Here is a 19,191-nt window from a genome sequence, read left to right as displayed (position 1 = left end):
AGTCACACTGCCAAAAGGAAAGAGTGACTGAGAGACAAGTACGAACAGCCCTCACCACAACCAAGTGGTGGAGCAAACTCTCCCAGGGATGAGAAGGGGCCGGACAAAAGGACAGTAGGACGATGTCCTCATTGAGATGAAAAAAAAACAAAACCATCTCAGGCAAGAAGGACGGACCTGGACGGAAAACAACTTGTCCTGATATACAAACAGGAAGGGAGAACGGCAGGAGATGGCTGCCAGCTCTGACCCCTGCTAACAGAGGTAAGAGCAATAAGAAACGCCACCTTCCGGGGAAGGAGGCAAAGAGAAATGTCCCTGAGAGGTTCAAAAGGGGCGCCTTGCAGTGCACCTAAGACCAAGTGTAAGTCCCAAGGGAAAGAAGGGGAACGATAGGGAGGGGCAGCTTGTGGCACTCCCTGAACCAGGTTCGGACATGATAATTGAACGCCAAAGGACGTTGAAAAAGAATGGAAAGGGCCAAACCTTTGACCCTTAAGGGAGCTGAAAGCAAACCCTTGGGCCAGCCCCCGACTGGAAAGGGGTCGGGGAAGGAAAACCACGACCGGAGAAAAAGGCTGAGTTTCACACCAACGAAAATAAGACCGCCAGGTAGGGTGGTAAATCTTGCAGAGGAAGGCTTGTGTGCCCTCAACATGGTGCGAACCACTCAGGAAGAGAAACCTCAAAGGTCCTCAGAACCGCTGTCTCAACCGCCACGCCGTCCAAAGCAGAGACGGTAAATAGGGGTGGCACAGAAGACCTGAGATAAGAGGTCTAGACGATAGAGAAGGCGCAGCTTTAAGTCGTTCAGGAGCCTGACCACGACGACGTACCACGCCCCCAGGGGCCAGGCTGGGCCACGAGAATGGCGGAAACGCCCTCTGCTGAGAGTTTCCTCACGGCCCCGAAAATAGAGGAAGGGGAGGAAACAGATAAGGTAGTGCAAATCCCGACCAATAAACAGAAAAGGTAGGGCAAAGCCCGACCAAGAGAGAGGAACGCTTCGGTTGTGGTGGGACGTGCAGAGGTCCACGCCTGGAGCACCCCAGGGGTTGCAGATCACTGCAAACATCTCCGGATGTGGGGTCCACTCGCCTTGGACAACTGAGGACCGGCTGAGAAGACCACATTACAGAGATGCCCGGAATGAAGATAGCTGAGATGGCCGGAAACCTGAGTTCCGCCCAGAAGGGAATTTCCCAAGAAGCAAGCAAAGAAAGGATTGCCCTAGGCCCAACATGTTGAAGGGGAAAAGGGCTTCTCGGGGGACCAAGGCCCCAGACCGGCCGGTTCCTGAAGACATATCCCCAGCCCGACAGACTGGCAGGGAGGGGCAGAAAGGAGCGCCCCTGGAAAAAACAGGGGGGAAACAAAGCCACCATAGAAGGGACCGACAAGACTGTCGAGAGAGAACGATCTTGCGGTCGAGAGACAATGGAGACCTGTCCCACCAGAAGAGAATCACCAGTTGAAGAGGTCGGTGATGAAACTGGGCAAATGGCATGGCCTCCACGGCCGCTGCTAACCGACCCAGGACATCCATGCAAAAGCGAATGGAAACTGGAACTCCAGGAGAGCGGTTGGACTTGTCCCGACTGACCATCCAACCGAAGTGAGACAAAGTCTGGAGGTTGTGATTAAGACTCTCCAGGATCTGGGCCCTGGCTGGAGCTCTGATCAGGAGGTCGTCCAAGTAAGGAATCACGTAAACAACTGTTGTCCGTAAAAGGGCTATCACAGGCACCAGGACTCTGGTAAAGGTCCGCAGAGAAGTGGTCAGACCCACAGTGGAGAGCCACAATAGAAAATGACCGTCCGGAACTGCAAAGCGGAGGTACCGCTGATGATCGGGAAACAGTGAGATGTGGAGGCAGGCATCCTTGATGTCCATCGAAGAACAAAAATTCCCCATGAATCAGGGATGCCAGCACCGAACGGAGAGACTCCATTCGGGAAGAAAGCAGAAGATGCTGGCTGAGATACTCAAGAACCAAGATAGGGCGAACAGAAATGCCTTTCTTGGGGACCACAAAGAGGTTGGAATAAACCTCGAAAACGTTCCCCTGAAGGAACCGGGACAATTACTCCCTGGATAAAAAAGGAGCTGGATCCTGAATGTGCGTGGTCCAGGCATCCCAGAAGTAAGAGGCGACCAGCCACCCGAGAAAGGTCGGCGGGTGGGGGCGACCCTTCAGACCAAGGAAGGCCTACGGGTGCCTGATGGGGCCGCAAAACGGCCGGAACGGATAGCCGACCTCCGGGAGGGACAGGTCCGGAAGGAGGGAGCCCTCTTCCCGTGAAGGCGCCCGGCTGGACCCTTTGTTGGCACCAAAGGTTGGCAGAACCCGAAGGAGGACTTACGACGGAAAGCGGTCCTGTGAGCCTTATCCAGAGGTAATAAAGAACTCTTTTCCGCCCGTCGCCTCACTTCCTGAAGGTGGCGTCCACATTCCAGGCTTTAAGCCACATGGAGGGACGGTGGCTATAAGGTAGCTTGTGGCAAAGGCAGCCCAGTGGCTGCGCATGGAAGCAGAACACAGAAAATCTCCAGCTGCGGAGCATCGGAGAACTAGATTAAATAAATTCTCCAGAGGGATCTTGAAGACTACCCTGGCAGAGATGGGAGACCATACTCAAAGGGCCCTTGACACCCAGGCCGAAGCAAAAGCAGGAAGATCCTGCTGTCTAAAAGGCAAAGTTTGACAAAGTCTCCACCTTCATGTCCGCTGGATCCTTGAAGGCAGCCACATAGGCTAACTGCCAGGTAAGCGCCTGAGAGAGGCGGGAGACCGGCAGATCCACAGTTGGAGAGGAGGTCCACCGAGCAATGAGGTCCTTGGCGAAAGGATACCGCGCTTGAACCATCTTTATTTCCTGAAACTTCTTGTCAGGGTGCCTCCAGGCGGATACCAGCAGGGCGTAATATTCAGCGTGAGAGCTGAAGGTCTTGCGTGCCGGTTGGGCACGAAAAAAGGAGACTTCTGGAGCCACGTCCGAAGTTCCTGGGTCCTTTAGATGGAAGGTGTCTCTTATGGGCGAAACCAATGAGTACACCACATCAGGCATCCGTGCGTTCCTTTGATTCGGAGGCCGAATCAGAAACCTCATCCACAAGTTCTCCATGTGAATGGGAACGAGGTGAGGCAGCCCTGGAAGAGGTCGGGCATGATGAGAGGAAACTTCTGGACCACGTCCGAAGTTCCTGGGTCCTCTAGATGGAAGGTGTCTCTTATGGCCGAGACCAATGAGTGCACCATGCCCGACATATCCGTGCGGTCCTCTGAAACAGAGGCAGACTCGGAACTTCATCCACAAGTTCTCCAGGTGAATGGGAACGTGTGAGGCGGCCCTGGAAGAGGGGGAGACTAACCAGGTACACGGGTCTGGAGAGCCAGAGCGGCGACCATGGGAGCGTCCTCTAGGGGAGCGACGCTTGCTACAGGGCGGAGTAACGGGGCGATGCCTGTAAGGGGAGCGCCCGTGCCTGCCAGAAGACTCGGATGATGAGTCAAATGAAAAACACCCCTATGACGCTGCTAGAGCGTCAGAATAGGGGGAGAGAGGGACCCTCCGGGGGGCCGGGAGGGCCTCTCCAATGCAGTCACCACATAACGGGAGATCTGAGCCAAGTCGGATATAGACTGGGGGAGGGAGAGAACCCAGGCTGGAGGGGCGGCCGAACCCACAGGGGTAGAATAACAGGGGGGTCTGGGGGAGCAGTGGAGCAGGCAGAACAAGTGATTCAGCAGAACCAGACAATTTTAGCTACAGCTTTTACAGATGTAATGAGTGGCTAACACTCCAGTTAACTGTTTAGAGGGAGGAACAGTTCTGGGTACGGACATAGTAAAAAAATAACTATCTCATCCAAGTCTGTGTCCCCAGGGCAGCTGCTGTGAGGAAGACTTCGCTCTAAGTCAGTCAGAGAGGAGAGAAATGATGGCCAATGGCAAGAGAGGGGCGTGCTAGGAGCAGGGCGCCTGACTGATTGGCCCCTGCCACCCATATGCGCGCACACAGCGCTGATTGGTGGCCAGTTTGCGCCATGCAGAAGCGCCGAAGAACAAAGAGAAATATTAATGGCGCCCGCTCCCTGCTCCCAGCGCACATGCGAATGCATATGCGCTCGCAGGGAACGGAACGGGCGAAGATGCCGCCGGCAGCCGCCGCTGCCGAAAGTGAAAGTAAGACGGGCGCAATGTGCGCCCGCAGAGAATAAAAAGTTACGGCGCGGCTGCCGAAGCGAGCCGCATCAATAACAGTGTCCCACACACAAGTGTGTAATAAACTGTGCCCCACACATAAGTGGCCAGAGCACATATGTGGCCAAGTGAGATAAACTGTGCCCCACACATTTCACTGCTCACCCCAGTAATAAAGAATAACCCCTGTCCAGCCCACCCCTCAGTAAAAGTGGGCCACAAACTGAGGGTCTTCAGAGGTTGCAAATCCGCACCTGAGGAAAAAAGGGGGAAAATACTCACCTCAGTCAGAAGAACTTACCTCATGAAGTCTTCCTATAAAGTCTTCAGCCAGCATTGTCACCTGCAGCAAGCCAAGCTCAAAGTGGTAGGGGACCCGGACCCATGAGGTACAACCCCAGGCGCTGACCGTTGGCGAGAGGGGGTTAACAGTACATCCAAGATGCCTGCCCCCTCAATCGCAATGGGGAAACAGTGAACAGCAGTTCCTGAGTCCCTACCTAAAAACAGGAAAGAAAACGGAATAAAAAACTAACACATCCCTAAATCTAGGAAAATAATAAAACATAAGACCTGGTCTGGAGAGAACTCCAGACCATGTCCAGCTCCTTAAGACACTAAGGTGCCGGTGGGCGGGTATACCCTGCTAAGAGGAGCCGACTTTTCTTGTTGCCATAGTGTCAAGCCTCCTAGAGACAGCAGCATATACCCATGGTCTGTGTTCCCCAATGGAGCCGATTGAGAAAAAGTGTGAAACAACTGAAAATATGTCATATTCTAGGTGGAAAGTGTCCCCAAGTGCAGTCACAAAAACCATCAAGAGCTACAACGAAACTGGCTTACATGCGGACCGCCCCAGGAAAGGAAGACCAAGAGTCACATCTGCTGCGGAGGATAAGTTCATCCGAGTCACCAGCCTCAGAAATCGCAGGTTAACAGCAGCTCAGATTAGAGACCAGGTCAATGTCACACAGAGTTCTAGCAGCAGACACATCTCTAGAACGACTGTTAAGAGGAGACTATGTGAATCAGGCCTTCATGGTAGAATATCTGTTAGGAAACCACTGCTAAGGACAGGCAACAAGCAGAAGAGACTTGTTTGGGCTATAGAACACAAGGAATGGACATTAGACCAGTGGAAATCTGTGCTTTTGTCTGAGAAGTCCAAATTTGAGATCTTTGGTTCCAACCACCGTGTCTTTGTGCAATGCAGAAAAGGTGAACAAATAAATAATGATGGTCCAACTAAACGCAAACCGGATGGAATAGCATGCCGCTGCAAGATGCTGTGGTAGCCATGCTGGTTCAGTATGCCTTCAATTTTGAATAAATCCCCAACAGTGTCACCAGCAGAGCACCCCCACACCATCACACCTCCTCCTCCATGCTTCATGGTGGGAACCAGGCATGTAGAGTCCATCCGGTGTGGGGGTGCATAGAGTCCATGATGGTGTGGGGGTGCTTTGCTGGTGACACTGTTGGGGATTTATTCAAAATTGAAGGCATACTGAACCAGCATGGCTACCACAGCATCTTGCAGCGGCATGCTATTCCATCCGGTTTGCGTTTAGTTGGACCATCATTTATTTTTCAACAGGACAATGACCCCAAACACACCTCCAGGCTGTGTAAGGGCTATTTGACCAAGAAGGAGAGTGATAGGGTGCTGCGTCAGATGACCTGGCCTCCACAGTCACCAGACCTGCCAACAAGTGCTAAGCATCTCTGGGAACTCCTTCAAGACTGTTGGAAGACCATTTCAGGTAACTACCTCTTGAAGCTCATCAAGAGAATGCCAAGAGTGTGCAAAGCAGTAATCAAAGCAAAAGGTGGCTAGAACCTAGAATATGACATATTTTCAGTTGTTTCACACTTTCTTGTTATGTATATAATTCCACATGTGTTAATTCATAGTTTTGATGCCTTCAGTGTGAATCTACAATTTTCATAGCCATGAAAATAAAGAAAACTCTTTGAATGAGAGATTTATATATATATATATATATATATATATATACACACACACACATAAATGCCCTGCGGGGGTCATGTCTTTATTAATGCGCTGCAGGGGGGGTATATATATATATATATATATATATATATATATATAAATGCGCTGGCCGGGTTATATGTTTATTAATGCGCTGCGGGGGTATATATATATATATATATATATATGCGCTGGCGGGGGTATATATATATATTTAAATGCGCTGGCGAGGGTCATGTCTTTATTAATGCGCTGCGGTGGTGTGTGTATCTATATATATATATATTGCACTGGCGGGGGTCATATCTTTATTAATGCGCTGGCGGGTGTGTATGTATAAATATATGTATATATATATATATATATATATATATGCGCTGGCGGGGTCATATCTTTATTAATGCGCTGTGGGGGGCATATTATAAATGTGCTGGGGGGCTAGATATATAGGCTATATGTCTGCCCCCCTGCAGCGCTATATATTTTGCCCCGCACAGCGCTTTTAATATACATATGGCCCCCGCTGCCACTCGCAATGTTCATTTTAAAAAAAACCCGGAGAGCCCTGATCAGTACCGACCATTTAGGGCTCCCTGCAGGGGATTTGAAAATGAAAGTTAAAACACACGACACATCTTAGGGTTGCCGCCCGCTCCCCCGCTTAATAACTTCTGATCGCATCGGGTCTCAGAAGTGAGACCCGATGCGATCAATCCCTCAGCCCCTGTACTACAACCCTCATCATGGAACAGACTCTGTTCCATGATGAGGGTAATAGTACAAACACTAATGTAGCCTCCCCAGCTGTCTGCAGACTCCCGCAGCCAGGGAATTACTACTCCCATCATGGAAACAAGTCTGTTCCATGATGGGAGTAGTAGTAGTCCCTCAGCACTGTAGGAGTCTGCTGATGTCACCTCTTCTGAGCATGCTCAGAAGTAATAACGGATATTATAATCCAGGTGCAAACGGATGACATAAAGGCTCATCCGATTGCCATAGACTTTAATGTTAAGAATAACGGCCGTTAATTTACCCGTTTCTTGTTACGGAAGAAAAATTAGTGCATGTGCTGTTTTTTCTTCCGTCACAAATAACGTCTGTTATTCATGACGGGATATAACGGGTCATAACAGATAATCAAAAAATCCCATAGACTTGAATGGGATTTTGTAGCGGATGTTTAACATCCGTTATTAAGGCTTTTCTAATGGATGTTTATAACAGATCTTTTAACAGAACAACTTTATAGAGTGAAAGGGGCCTGACATCTATCTATTGATATTGTTGGGCACAGCATAAAGTAACGGGCACAGTATGCAATATGGTTGGTGCAACACAATGCACCTTTGTCATGACATAAGGCCCTGATTCCCAATTATCAACACTTTTCTCTATGTGAGGGTATGATCACCGGGGTGCAACCGCTGGCACCTGCGGCAATGGAATGAGGTTCCCAATTGAAACTGCTTGGCAGACATGCATGTGCACTGCAGCTCCACTGACTGTCTACAGGACTGCTGCATATAGCATTCAGCTGACAACTCATTTTGGAGCTGAATCTGCAAAAACAATGAACCTGTTCATTGTTTCTGTGGACACCGGAATCGGGATTTCCACGGCAGATGTTTCTGCCACGGAAATTCCGCCATGTGCACAGTGCAGTAGAATCCCATTGAAATCAATGGGACACTGCTGCAGAGGAATTTCTGAGCTGAATATTTCCGCAGAATTCTGCTAAAAAATTCTGCTGTGTGAACATGGCCTTACAAGAGCAGCTCAGCCAATCAGAGCACTTACCTGAGTCAGATGCAAGGAACTGCAGCTGAGTGGAAGCTCTGGATTTACTGATACGGGGGAACTGCTGTCTGGATCCAGTGGCCAGAGAGTCAGCCATGGCTGTCAAGAGGTCAAACAGAAGGTAAAATGGTGATAAGAGCAGGGTAAAACACAAGATACAGACAGCAGTGGGGTTGTGAGGCAAAGTATCACAGTGCCTGGTAGCTACTGTAAGTTACAAATGAAGAAGAGAGGTATGAGGTACAGGGCCAGGAAGGCAGAAGATGTACAAGGCAGGTAATTATGAACAATAGAGAGATAGTTATGATGTATGGAGGTCAGAAAGGTGGAAGGTGAGATACCAAATGTAGGCACAAGATGGCAGTAAGGTATGAGGCACTCAGTACAAGCAATGAGATATGAGGTACTCAGTATAGGAAGAGAGGTATTAGGTACTCAGTACAGACAATGAGGTATGAGGTATTCAGTACAGACAGTGAGGTATGAGGTATTCAGTAAGCAGTGAGGTGTAGGGTACCAGGTACAGGCAGAGTGGTATGAAGTATCTGGTACATGCAAACGGGGAGGTATGAGATACCTGATATAAGCAGTGAGGTATGATGTACCTGGTACAGGAGGACAGCGAGGTGCTTCATACGGCATAGCCTACCAGTACCTGGATACCTCAGTATCAGCTATTACTTCATACCTCACAGGTATTTGTGAGCAATTGAAATATAGTTATGATGTATATAGGTCAGAAGGGTGGACAGCGAGGGATGAGGTACCAAATGTAGGCACAAGATGGCAGTAAGCATGGGGTACAGATTACAAACAGTGGGGAATGACGTACTCAGTAAAAGCAATGAGGTACTCAGTACCTGTCCATGCTCTAAGTACTATCTCACAGGTTAGGCCCCTTTCACACTAACGTTATGACATGGTAGTGTGACGGCCGTCGGGCCGCAGGGGAAAATAGCAGGAGAAAAAATACAGCTTGCACCGTCTTTTACTTCCGCTGAAAATCAGCGGGCCCCGATGGACCTCATTGACTATAATGGGGTCCATCGGGTCCCGCTGTTGCCCATTGCGCTCTGTTAAAAAAAAAAAAAAAAAAAAAGAGAGAGAATTTGATATCTGTTCTTGACGCGGCGCAACAGTAGTATGACTGAAGCCTTAGGTACAAGATAGACATCTTTGTGGTGTATTAGGCACTGGGTACAAGCAGTTAAGTATAAGGTATATGGGACAGAAAGTAAAGGTAATGAAGTACTCTGTGAGGCCATAGAGGTCTGGGGTACTAAAAGGGGTACTCCGGTGGAATTTTTTTTTTCTTTTTATCAACTGGTACCAGAAAGTTTTGTAAATTATGTCTATTAAAAAATCTTAATCCTTCCAGTAGTTATTAGCTGCTGAATACTACAGAGGAAATTCTTTTATTTTTGGAACACAGTGCTCTCTGCTGACATCACAAGCACAGTGCTCTCTGCTGACATCTCTGTCCATTTTACATATGCTGCTCTGGACAGTTCCTAAAATGGACAGAGGTGTCAGCAGAGAGCACTGTGCTCAGGATGTCAGCAGAGAGCACTGTGTTCCAAAAAGAAAATTATTTCCTCTGTAGTATTCATCAGCTAATAAGTACTGGAAGGATTAAGATTTGTTAATAGAAGTAATTTACAAATCTTAACTTTTATTAGAATATTTTAAAATGGGGAACATCCCCAAAAACCAGCAACAAACCAAAAATTTTAACAAAATCAGGACCTGAGAAGAGTCAGGCTCTCAGCAATCACCATCTGTATTGCCTCCAGCATCAGCCATCATTCTATCTATGATTAAGTATGCAGCCCCCAATCGTCCCCTGATGAGCGAGGGGGCGTGAAACGCGTTTCAATCTGTGACTTGATATGAATATGCAATATTGCTGCTTGGTTTTTTACTGGCTTGGTTTTTTAGGGAAAGTGATAGGTAGTGGCCAATCACCATTCATGGCCTATTACCCTTCCCCCTCTTTCCCCACCTATACTCCATCCCTTATTGTGAGGTCATATGCAAATTATATTTCCTGACCAATGTGGTTGTCTATAGGGCCATTTTTGTATCGGTTTTTGAATAATCTGTGGGATTACATGGACTCTTATCAGGTCCTGATTTTGTTTAACCCCTTAAGGACTCAGGGTTTTTCCGTTTTTGCACTTTCGTTTTTTCCTCCTTACCTTTTAAAAATTATAACCCTTTCAATTTTCCACCTAAAAATCCATATTATGGCTTATTTTTTGCGTCGCCAATTCTACTTTGCAGTGACATTAGTCATTTTACCCAAAAATGCACGGCAAAACGGAAAAAAAAATCATTGTGCGACAAAATCGAAAAAAAAACGCCATTTTGTAACTTTTGGGGGCTTCCGTTTCTACGCAGTGCATATTTCGGTAAAAATTACACCTTATCATTATTCTGTAGGTCCATACGGTTAAAATGATACCCTACTTATATAGGTTTGATTTTGTCGCACTTCTGGAAAAAATCATAACTACATGGAGGAAAATTTTTACGTTTAAAAATGTAATCTTCTGACCCCTATAACTTTTTTATTTTTCCACGTACGGGGCGGTATGAGGACTCATTTTTTGCGCCCTGATCTGAAGTTTTTATCAGTATGATTTTTGTTTTGATCGGACTTTTTGATCACTTTTTATTCATTTTTTAATGTTATAAAAAGTTACCAAAATACGCTTTTTTGGACTTTGGAATTTTTTTGCGCGTACGCCATTGACCGTACGGCTTAATTAATGATATATTTTTATAGTTCGGACATTTACGCACGCGGCGATACCACATGTTTATTTTTATTTTTTTTACACTGTTTTATTTTTTTTATGGGAAAAGGGGGGTGATTCAAACTTTTATTAGGGAAGGGGTTAAATGACCTTTATTAACACTTTTTTTTTACTTTTTTATAGGTCCATAGGGACCTATAACACTGCACACACTGATCTCTCATCCTGATCACAGGCGTGTATTAACACGCCTGTGATCAGCATTATCGGCGCTTGACTGCTCCTGCCTGGATCTCAGGCACGGAGCAGTCATTCGTCGATCGGACACCGAGGAGGCAGGTAAGAGCCCTCCCGGTGTCCGATCAGCTGTTCGGGACGCCGCGATTTCACCGCGGCGGTCCCGAACAGCCCGACTGAGCAGCCGGGATACTTTCAGTTTTACTTTAGAAGCGGCGGTCAGCTTTGACCGCCGCTTCTAAAGGGTTAATACCGCACATCGCCGCGATCGGCGATGTGTGGTATTAGCCGCGGGTCCCGGCCGTTGATTAGCGCCGGGACCCACGCGATATGATGCGGGATCGCGGCGCGATCCCGCTTCATATCGCGGGAGCCGGCGCAGGACGTAAATATACGTCCTGCGTCGTTAAGGGGTTAAATTATTGGTTTGTTGATGGTTTTTGGGCATATTCCCCATTTTAACATATTCTAATAAAAGTAAAGTATTGGTGTTTTTCGGTGACCCCTATTTTGTTACACTAATAGCAAAATTCTAAGTCGGTGATTTTTTTTAAATTTACAAATCTGTTTAACTTTCTGGCACCAGTTAATTAAATAAAAAAATAAAAAAGGTTTCCACCTGAGTACCCCTTTAACAAGTACCTGTCACCAAATAAACTGTTCTAAACTAACTCAGGCTATGTTCCCTAACTACTCCTAACACCCATCCCACCCTTAAAAAATGTTTAAGAAGCTGTGTATCATACCTGTCTTTTTTCTCAAATAGTGCAATTTCCCAGCAAGAGAAAGTGGGCGGTTCCCAGCAGGCATGACATCACTGAAGCCTGCTGGGGGACCACTTCTGCCCTCACATGGTTGCAGAGCTGTGATGAATAGAAGACCTCAGGCTCTATGCATGTTTCAGTCTGTGTTGCTATCAGTGAGGCTCTCATGCAGATTTCTGTCTGTGCAACTTTCTGTGAGAATCTGTGAAGCTTTCACTTTCTGTGCAGTTGTTAATCAAGCTCAGTGCAGAGAAACACTTCCTGAGTTTGGACTCCTGCCAGGCCGGGAGGAGACCAAACTCACTGTATTAATTGTGGAAGGGAACAGAACAGCGCCACCAGGTGGCCATGTTTTATATTACATTTTAAACATATCTATGTTGATACATTTAAAAGCAAGTGAATGGGAAAGTGTCTGCTAATTACACAAGGAACACTATATTAAATGTTTTATTTGGTGACAGGTACTCTTTAATACAGAAAATATGATATTAGGCACCAGTACAGGCAGTGAGCTATAAGGCACCCAGGGGAGAAAGTATAAGACACTTGATAAGGTAGTGAGACAATCAATAAAGGTACTGAAATAAAAGCTACCAGCGACAGAAAGTGAGGTATGAGATACTCGGTACAGTGAGGTATGAAGTACAGGATGTCTATGAGGTACTCAGTACAGTGAGGTATGAAGTACAGGATGTCTATGAGGTACTCAGTAAAGTGAGGTATGCAGAACAGGATGTCTATGAGGTACTTAGTACAGTGAGGTATGAAGTACAGGATGTCTATGAGGTACTCAGTACAGTGAGGTATGAAGTACAGGATGTCTATGAGGTACTCAGTAAAGTGAGGTATGAAGTACAGGATGTCTATGAGGTACTTAGTACAGTGAGGTATGAAGTACAGGATGTCTATGAGGTACTCAGTACAGTGAGGTATGAAGTACAGGATGTCTATGAGGTACTCAGTACAGTGAGGTATGAAGTACAGGATGTCTATGAGGTACTCAGTAAAGTGAGGTATGAAGTACAGGATGTCTATGAGGTACTTAGTACAGTGAGGTATGAAGTACAGGATGTCTATGAGGTACTTAATACAGTGAGGTATGAAGTACAGGATGTCTATGAGGTACTCAGTACAGTGAGGTATGAAGTACAGGATGTCTATGAGGTACTCAGTACAGTGAGGTATGCAGAACAGGATGTCTATGAGGTACTTAGTACAGTGAGGTATGCAGAACAGGATGTCTATGAGGTACTTAGTACAGTGAGGTATGCAGAACAGGATGTCTATGAGGTACTTAGTACAGTGAGGTATGCAGTAAGGGATGTCTATGAGGTACTTAGTACAGTGAGGTATGCAGTAGAGGATGTCTATGAGGTACTTAGTACAGTGAGGTATGAAGTACAGGATGACAGGGAGGTATGAGTTACTCGGTATGCAGTACAGGATGTCTATGAGGTACTAAGTAAAGTGAGGTATGTGGTACAGGATGACAGGGAGGTCCTCTGTACAGTGAGGTATGTGGTACAGGATGACAGGGCCTAAGTACAGTGAGGTATGTTTTACAGGATGACAGGGAGGTCCTCAGTACAGTGAAGTATGTGGTACAGTATGATAGGGAGGTCCTCAGTACAGAGAGGTATGTGGTACAGGATGACAGGGAGATCCCCAGTACAGTAAGGTATACAGTACAGGATGACAGGGAGGTCCTCTGTACAGTGAGGTATGTGGTACAGGATGACAGGGAGGTCCTCTGTACAGTGAGGTATGTGGTACAGGATGACAGGGAGGTCCTCTGTACAGTGAGGTATGTGGTACAGGATGACAGGGAGGTCCTCAGTACAGTGAGGTATGTGGTACAGGATGACAGGGGGGTCCTCAATACAGTGAGGTATGTTTTACAGGATGACAGGGAGGTCCTCTGTACAGTGAGGTATGTGGTACAGTATGACAGGGAGGTCCTCAGTACAGTGAGGTATGTTTTACAGGATGACAGGGAGGTCCTCAGGTATGTGGTACAGTATTATAGTGAGGTATGAGGTACTCGGTATGCAGTACAGTATTATAGTGAGGTATGAGGTACTCGGTATGCAGTACAGTATTATAGTGAGGTATGAGGTACTCGGTATGCAGTACAGTATTATAGTGAGGTATGAGGTACTCGGTATGCAGTACAGTATTATAGTGAGGTATGAGGTACTCGGTATGCAGTACAGTATTATAGTGAGGTATGAGGTATGAGGTATGCAGTACAGTATTATAGTGAGGTATGAGGTATGAGGTATGCAGTACAGTATTATAGTGAGGTATGAGGTATGCAGTACAGTATTATAGTGAGGTATGAGGTACTCGGTATGCAGTACAGTATTATAGTGAGGTATGAGGTATGCAGTACAGTATTATAGTGAGGTATGAGGTATGCAGTACAGTATTATAGTGAGGTATGAGGTACTCGGTATGCAGTACAGTATTATAGTGAGGTATGAGGTATGCAGTACAGTATTATAGTGAGGTACTCGGTATGCAGTACAGTATTATAGTGAGGTATGAGGTACTCGGTATGCAGTACAGTATTATAGTGAGGTATGAGGTATGCAGTACAGTATTATAGTGAGGTATGAGGTATGCAGTACAGTATTATAGTGAGGTACTCGGTATGCAGTACAGTATTATAGTGAGGTACTCGGTATGCAGTACAGTATTATAGTGAGGTATGAGGTACTCGGTATGCAGTACAGTATTATAGTGAGGTATGAGGTACTCGGTATGCAGTACAGTATTATAGTGAGGTATGAGGTACTCGGTATGCAGTACAGTATTATAGTGAGGTATGAGGTACTCGGTATGCAGTACAGTATTATAGTGAGGTATGAGGTACTCGGTATGCAGTACAGTATTATAGTGAGGTACTCGGTACTCGGTATGCAGTACAGTATTATAGTGAGGTATGAGGTACTCGGTATGCAGTGCAGTATTATAGTGAGGTATGAGGTACTCGGTATGCAGTACAGTATTATAGTGAGGTATGAGGTACTCGGTATGCAGTGCAGTATTATAGTGAGGTATGAGGTACTCGGTATGCAGTACAGTATTATAGTGAGGTATGAGGTACTCGGTATGCAGTGCAGTATTATAATGAGGTATGAGGTACTCGGTATGCAGTACAGTATTATAATGAGGTATGAGGTACTCGGTATGCAGTACAGTATTATAGTGAGGTATGAGGTACTCGGTATGCAGTACAGTATTATAGTGAGGTATGAGGTACTCGGTATGCAGTACAGTATTATAGTGAGGTATGAGGTACTCGGTATGCAGTACAGTATTATAGTGAGGTATGAGGTACTCGGTATGCAGTACAGTATTATAGTGAGGTATGAGGTACTCGGTATGCAGTACAGGATGACAGCAGATGCCTTATACCTAACAGGATGCCTGTAGGAGCTTCTCACTGCAGGTACAAGGCAATGAGGTATGAGGTACTCGCTCTAGACAGTGAGGTATGAGGCACCCGGTACGGGATGACAGGTGGGCTACTCTGGGGTATCTAGGAGTGCTCGGTCTCGGGGTGTGGCTCCGGTCCCGGGTGAGCTCCGGTATGCCGGGATCTTACCTGTCGGGCCCCGCCGCTCGATGTCGGTCATGCGCTGAGCTCACTCCGCCCCCGGAGCCCAAACTCTCGCGGTACTGAAAGGGGGGAGACCGGGGGGAAGGGGGATGAGATCTGTATCTACCGGGTACAGCCGGGGACACCGAATGGGCGAGTCACGTGACACTTTCTCATGCACTGATATATCTACAGAGGTCCTCACTAACCTTATACATATATCTACTAATCTTATATACCTACCCATCCTATATATGCATCCGATATACCTATTCATCCTATATATACATCCCATATATCTACTAATCCTATATATACACATCACATATACCTACCCATCCTATATATGCATCCGATATACCTATTCATCCTATAAATACATCCCATATATCTACTAATCCTATATATACACATCACATATACCTACCCATCCTATATATGCATCCGATATACCTATTCATCCTATAAATACATCCCATATATCTACTAATCCTATATATACACATCACATATACCTACTCGTCCTATATATACACCCCTTATATATCTACTCGTCCTATATATATATCCCATATATCTACTCGTCCTATATATATAAATCACATACAGCTACTTATCCTATGTATGCATTCCATATACGTGCACATATGTGGTATAGCGGGGTGCAATGCAGGGCAGAATTGTAACCCTGGGGGCAGATGTTATTATCCCCTTCTTGTCGTGACACCAGGGAGTGGTTTAGCCTTAACAACCCGAAGGTAATACCGCTGGGTATTAGCTTTCCTGATGTAAGGCTGGGTCCACACTACGTTTTGTCCCATACGGGAGCGCATACGGCAGGAGGGAGCTAAAACCTCGCGCTCCCGTATGTGACCGTATGCGCTCCCGTATGCCATTCACTTCAATGAGCCGACCGGAGTGAAACGTTCGGTCCGGTCGGCTCATTTTTGCGCCGTATGCGCTTTTACAACCGGACCTAAAACCGTGGTCAACCACGGTTTTAGGTCCGGTTGTAAAAGCGCATACGGCGCAAAAATGAGCCGACCGGACCGAACGTTTCACTCCGGTCGGCTCATTGAAATGAACGACATACGGGAGCGCATACGGTAACATACGGGAGCGCGAGCTTTTAGCTCCCTCCTGCCGTATGCGCTCCCGTATGGGACAAAACGTAGTGTGAACCCACCCTTAGACAGGTGATACAGTCTATGCAGTACAGCCAATATCCCATGGAGGTTACCAGTGACACACGAGGACCTCGCAGGCTTGCTGGGACTTGCAGTATGTAGAGACACTTTAGTGCAGGCCACGGTGACTATATAGAAGACTTTATTTGACTAAGGCAGGGTTCATATCACGTTTTCTCCCATACGGGAGCGCATACGGCAGGGGGGAGCTGAAACCTCGCGCTCCCGTATGCCTTTCTATGTGCTCCCGTATTTAATTCATTTCAATGAAGTCGGCCGGAGTGAAACGTTCGGTCCGGTCGGCTCATTTTTGCGTTGTATCCGCTTTTTCCCCGGACCTAAAACTGTGGTCAACCACGGTTTTTGGTCCAGTTGTAAAAGCACATACGGCGCAAAAATGAGCCAACCGGACCGAACGTTTCACTCCGGCCGACTCATTGAAATGAATTACATACAGGAGCGCATATGAAAGCCTACGGGAACGCAAGGTTTCAGCTCCCCCCTGCCGTATGCGCTCCCGTATGGGAGAAAACGTGATGTGAACCCAGCCTGACTTGACAATTGACATGAAGATGACTTTGAGCTGACTTTGTGGCTGCAGACTTTAGGTTTGAGGCCTCCAATGCTCTGGACACACACTGAGACGTCTTGACTGAACTGGACCTCAGGAACAAGAGCTAAGAGCTCCAAGAGATTGCAGCCCCTCCCCTGATTTTATAGGGGAGCTTAGCAAGGATCCCATAGGTCACTTGGGGGGTCACCTGGTCACTAGTGTCTCCTGGGTAACAAGCACATGGTATAATATTTAAAGCAACAGTACACTAGTGATACAAACATATACAATAGGGGTTACACTGTAAGGGGGGCCCTGGGGACATGGAGGGACAAACTCCCCCTCTTTAATAAAGTCACCCTCGTCGCCCAGTCCTGGAGGGTGGAGGACCGGATTGACCACAGGGGCCACAGACAGTTCCTGGGGCATTTCAAACAACGTCCATATCCAGGTCTGAAATTAGTAATTGGATGCATATAAAGAGTCCTTGTAGCATAAAATGTCCATACACGCTCTGAACTATATGAAGACTTGTTAACCTTATAACTGTTTTAAGGGTATGACTCTAATACATTATACATGATAATAGACACAACTTGAACGGATTTGGCTGACGGAGGCTTTTTACCCAGTGTCTTGGCTATTGGGGTCCCTCGGTGGACACACTTCTCCCTAGAACTATGCATTTCTAGACTACATTAGACATTTGCTACCTTATTTTTGTACGTGTGCAGTGGGTTAACAGGAATACCTTATGGCCAGTAAAGTATCCTGGGCACGTGGACACAAGAAAATATTAGACATTAACCCCTTAAGGACCAATACAAATAAACCTGTACGCCCCTGAAAGACCAGGCCTGTTTTTTCAAATCGGGGATGTCTGTCTTTATTAGAGAATAATTCTGGTAACGTTTTGCCAATCACGATAATTCTGACATTGTTTTTTTGTCACAAGTTGTCCTTCATGTACATAGTAAAAGTAAGCCGATATCATTTGTAGTTTTTTTTTACAATGCAAAAAATCATGACATTTTTCCAAAAATTTGCGATTTTTTGCTATTTTAACACTAATAGGTTGCATATACCGTATTTATCGGGGTATACCACGCACCGGCCTATAACACGCACCCTCATTTTACCAAGGATATTTGGGTAAAAAAAGTTTTTTACCCAAATATCCATGAAAAAATGAGGGTGCATGTGTGCGCGTGTATACCCCGATATACCCCCAGGAAAGGCAGGGGGAGAGAGGCCGTCGCTGCCCGCTTCTCTCCCCCTGCCTTTCCTGGGGTCTAGAGCGCTGCTGTCGGCCCTTTTCACCCCCTGGTTATCGGCGCCGCTGCCCGTTCTGTCCCCCTGACTATCGGTGCCGGCGCCAATAGCCAGGGGGAGAGAAGCGGCGCCGACAGCCAGGGGGAGAGAAGGGGCAGCGGCACCCATTGCCGGCGCCGTTGCCCCGTTGCCTTCCCCCATCCCCGGTGGCATAATTACCCGAGTCCAGTCCGCGCTGCTCCAGGCCTCCGTCGTGCGTCCCCAGCGTCGTTGCTATGCACGGCGCGGCGCTCTGACGTCATGCGCCGCGCCGTTCAGCGCATAGCAATGACGCCGGGGACGCACGACGGAGGCCTGGAGCAGGGGGACAGAACGGGCAGCGGCGCCGATAACTAGGGGGTGAGAAGGGCCGACAGCAGCGCTCTAGACCCCAGGAAAGGCAGGGGGAGAGAAGCGGGCAGCGACGGCCTCTCTCCCCCTGCCTTTCCTGGGGGTGTATCGGCGTATAACACGCACGCAGACTTTAGGCTAAAAATTTTAGCCTAAAAAGTGCGTGTTATACGCCGATAAATACGATATTTATACATACTGACCAAATAGTTTATGAAACTTATACTTTCAGATGTCTACTTTATTTTGACATCATTTTTTTGTTTTTAATTAACATTTTAAATTCGTTAGAAGCCTAACAATTTAACTTGAAATTTTGAAAATTTGAAAAGTACATCTTTTTTTGTGTGCTATGCAAGGTTTGCAGAAATTAAAAGGTAGTAGAACATAGGACCCCCCCCCCCCCCAATGATTTTAAAAACTA

At 46.8% G+C, this 19,191-nt stretch overlaps 1 protein-coding gene and 1 long non-coding RNA gene across 5 annotated transcripts in view; both read right to left on the bottom strand.

Moving 5' to 3' along the window:
• Positions 1 to 16,315, bottom strand: part of LOC130297017 (uncharacterized) — an 81,527-nt gene extending 65,212 nt beyond the window's left edge. The window contains exon 1 of the long non-coding RNA XR_008849369.1: positions 16,220 to 16,315. This is a non-coding gene — a long non-coding RNA (uncharacterized LOC130297017). The remainder of the gene's footprint in view (positions 1 to 16,219) is intronic.
• The window catches only part of ZNF512B (zinc finger protein 512B), a 79,909-nt gene extending 62,648 nt beyond the window's left edge, over positions 1 to 17,261 (bottom strand). For 2 of the 4 annotated variants that reach the window (XM_056549164.1, XM_056549167.1), the window contains exons 1-2: positions 15,372 to 15,508; positions 7,999 to 8,097 (exon numbers count right to left, since the gene is read on the bottom strand). In XM_056549164.1, the coding sequence (XP_056405139.1) occupies positions 7,999 to 8,097; positions 15,372 to 15,402 (130 nt within the window). In that variant the 5' untranslated portion in view covers positions 15,403 to 15,508. Of the gene's footprint in view, positions 1 to 7,998; positions 8,098 to 15,181; positions 15,330 to 15,371; positions 15,509 to 17,130 lie in introns of those variants that run through there. The other 2 variants (XM_056549166.1, XM_056549165.1) reach the window with 2 other exon arrangements.
• Between the last annotated feature and the right edge of the window lie 1,930 nt (positions 17,262 to 19,191).

The sequence above is a fragment of the Hyla sarda genome, chromosome 12, assembly GCF_029499605.1.
Source record: "Hyla sarda isolate aHylSar1 chromosome 12, aHylSar1.hap1, whole genome shotgun sequence".
Taxonomy (NCBI): domain Eukaryota; kingdom Metazoa; phylum Chordata; class Amphibia; order Anura; family Hylidae; genus Hyla; species Hyla sarda.
Note: the sequence above shows the minus strand (reverse complement) of the source record. Positions and strands in the feature narration are given on the sequence as shown.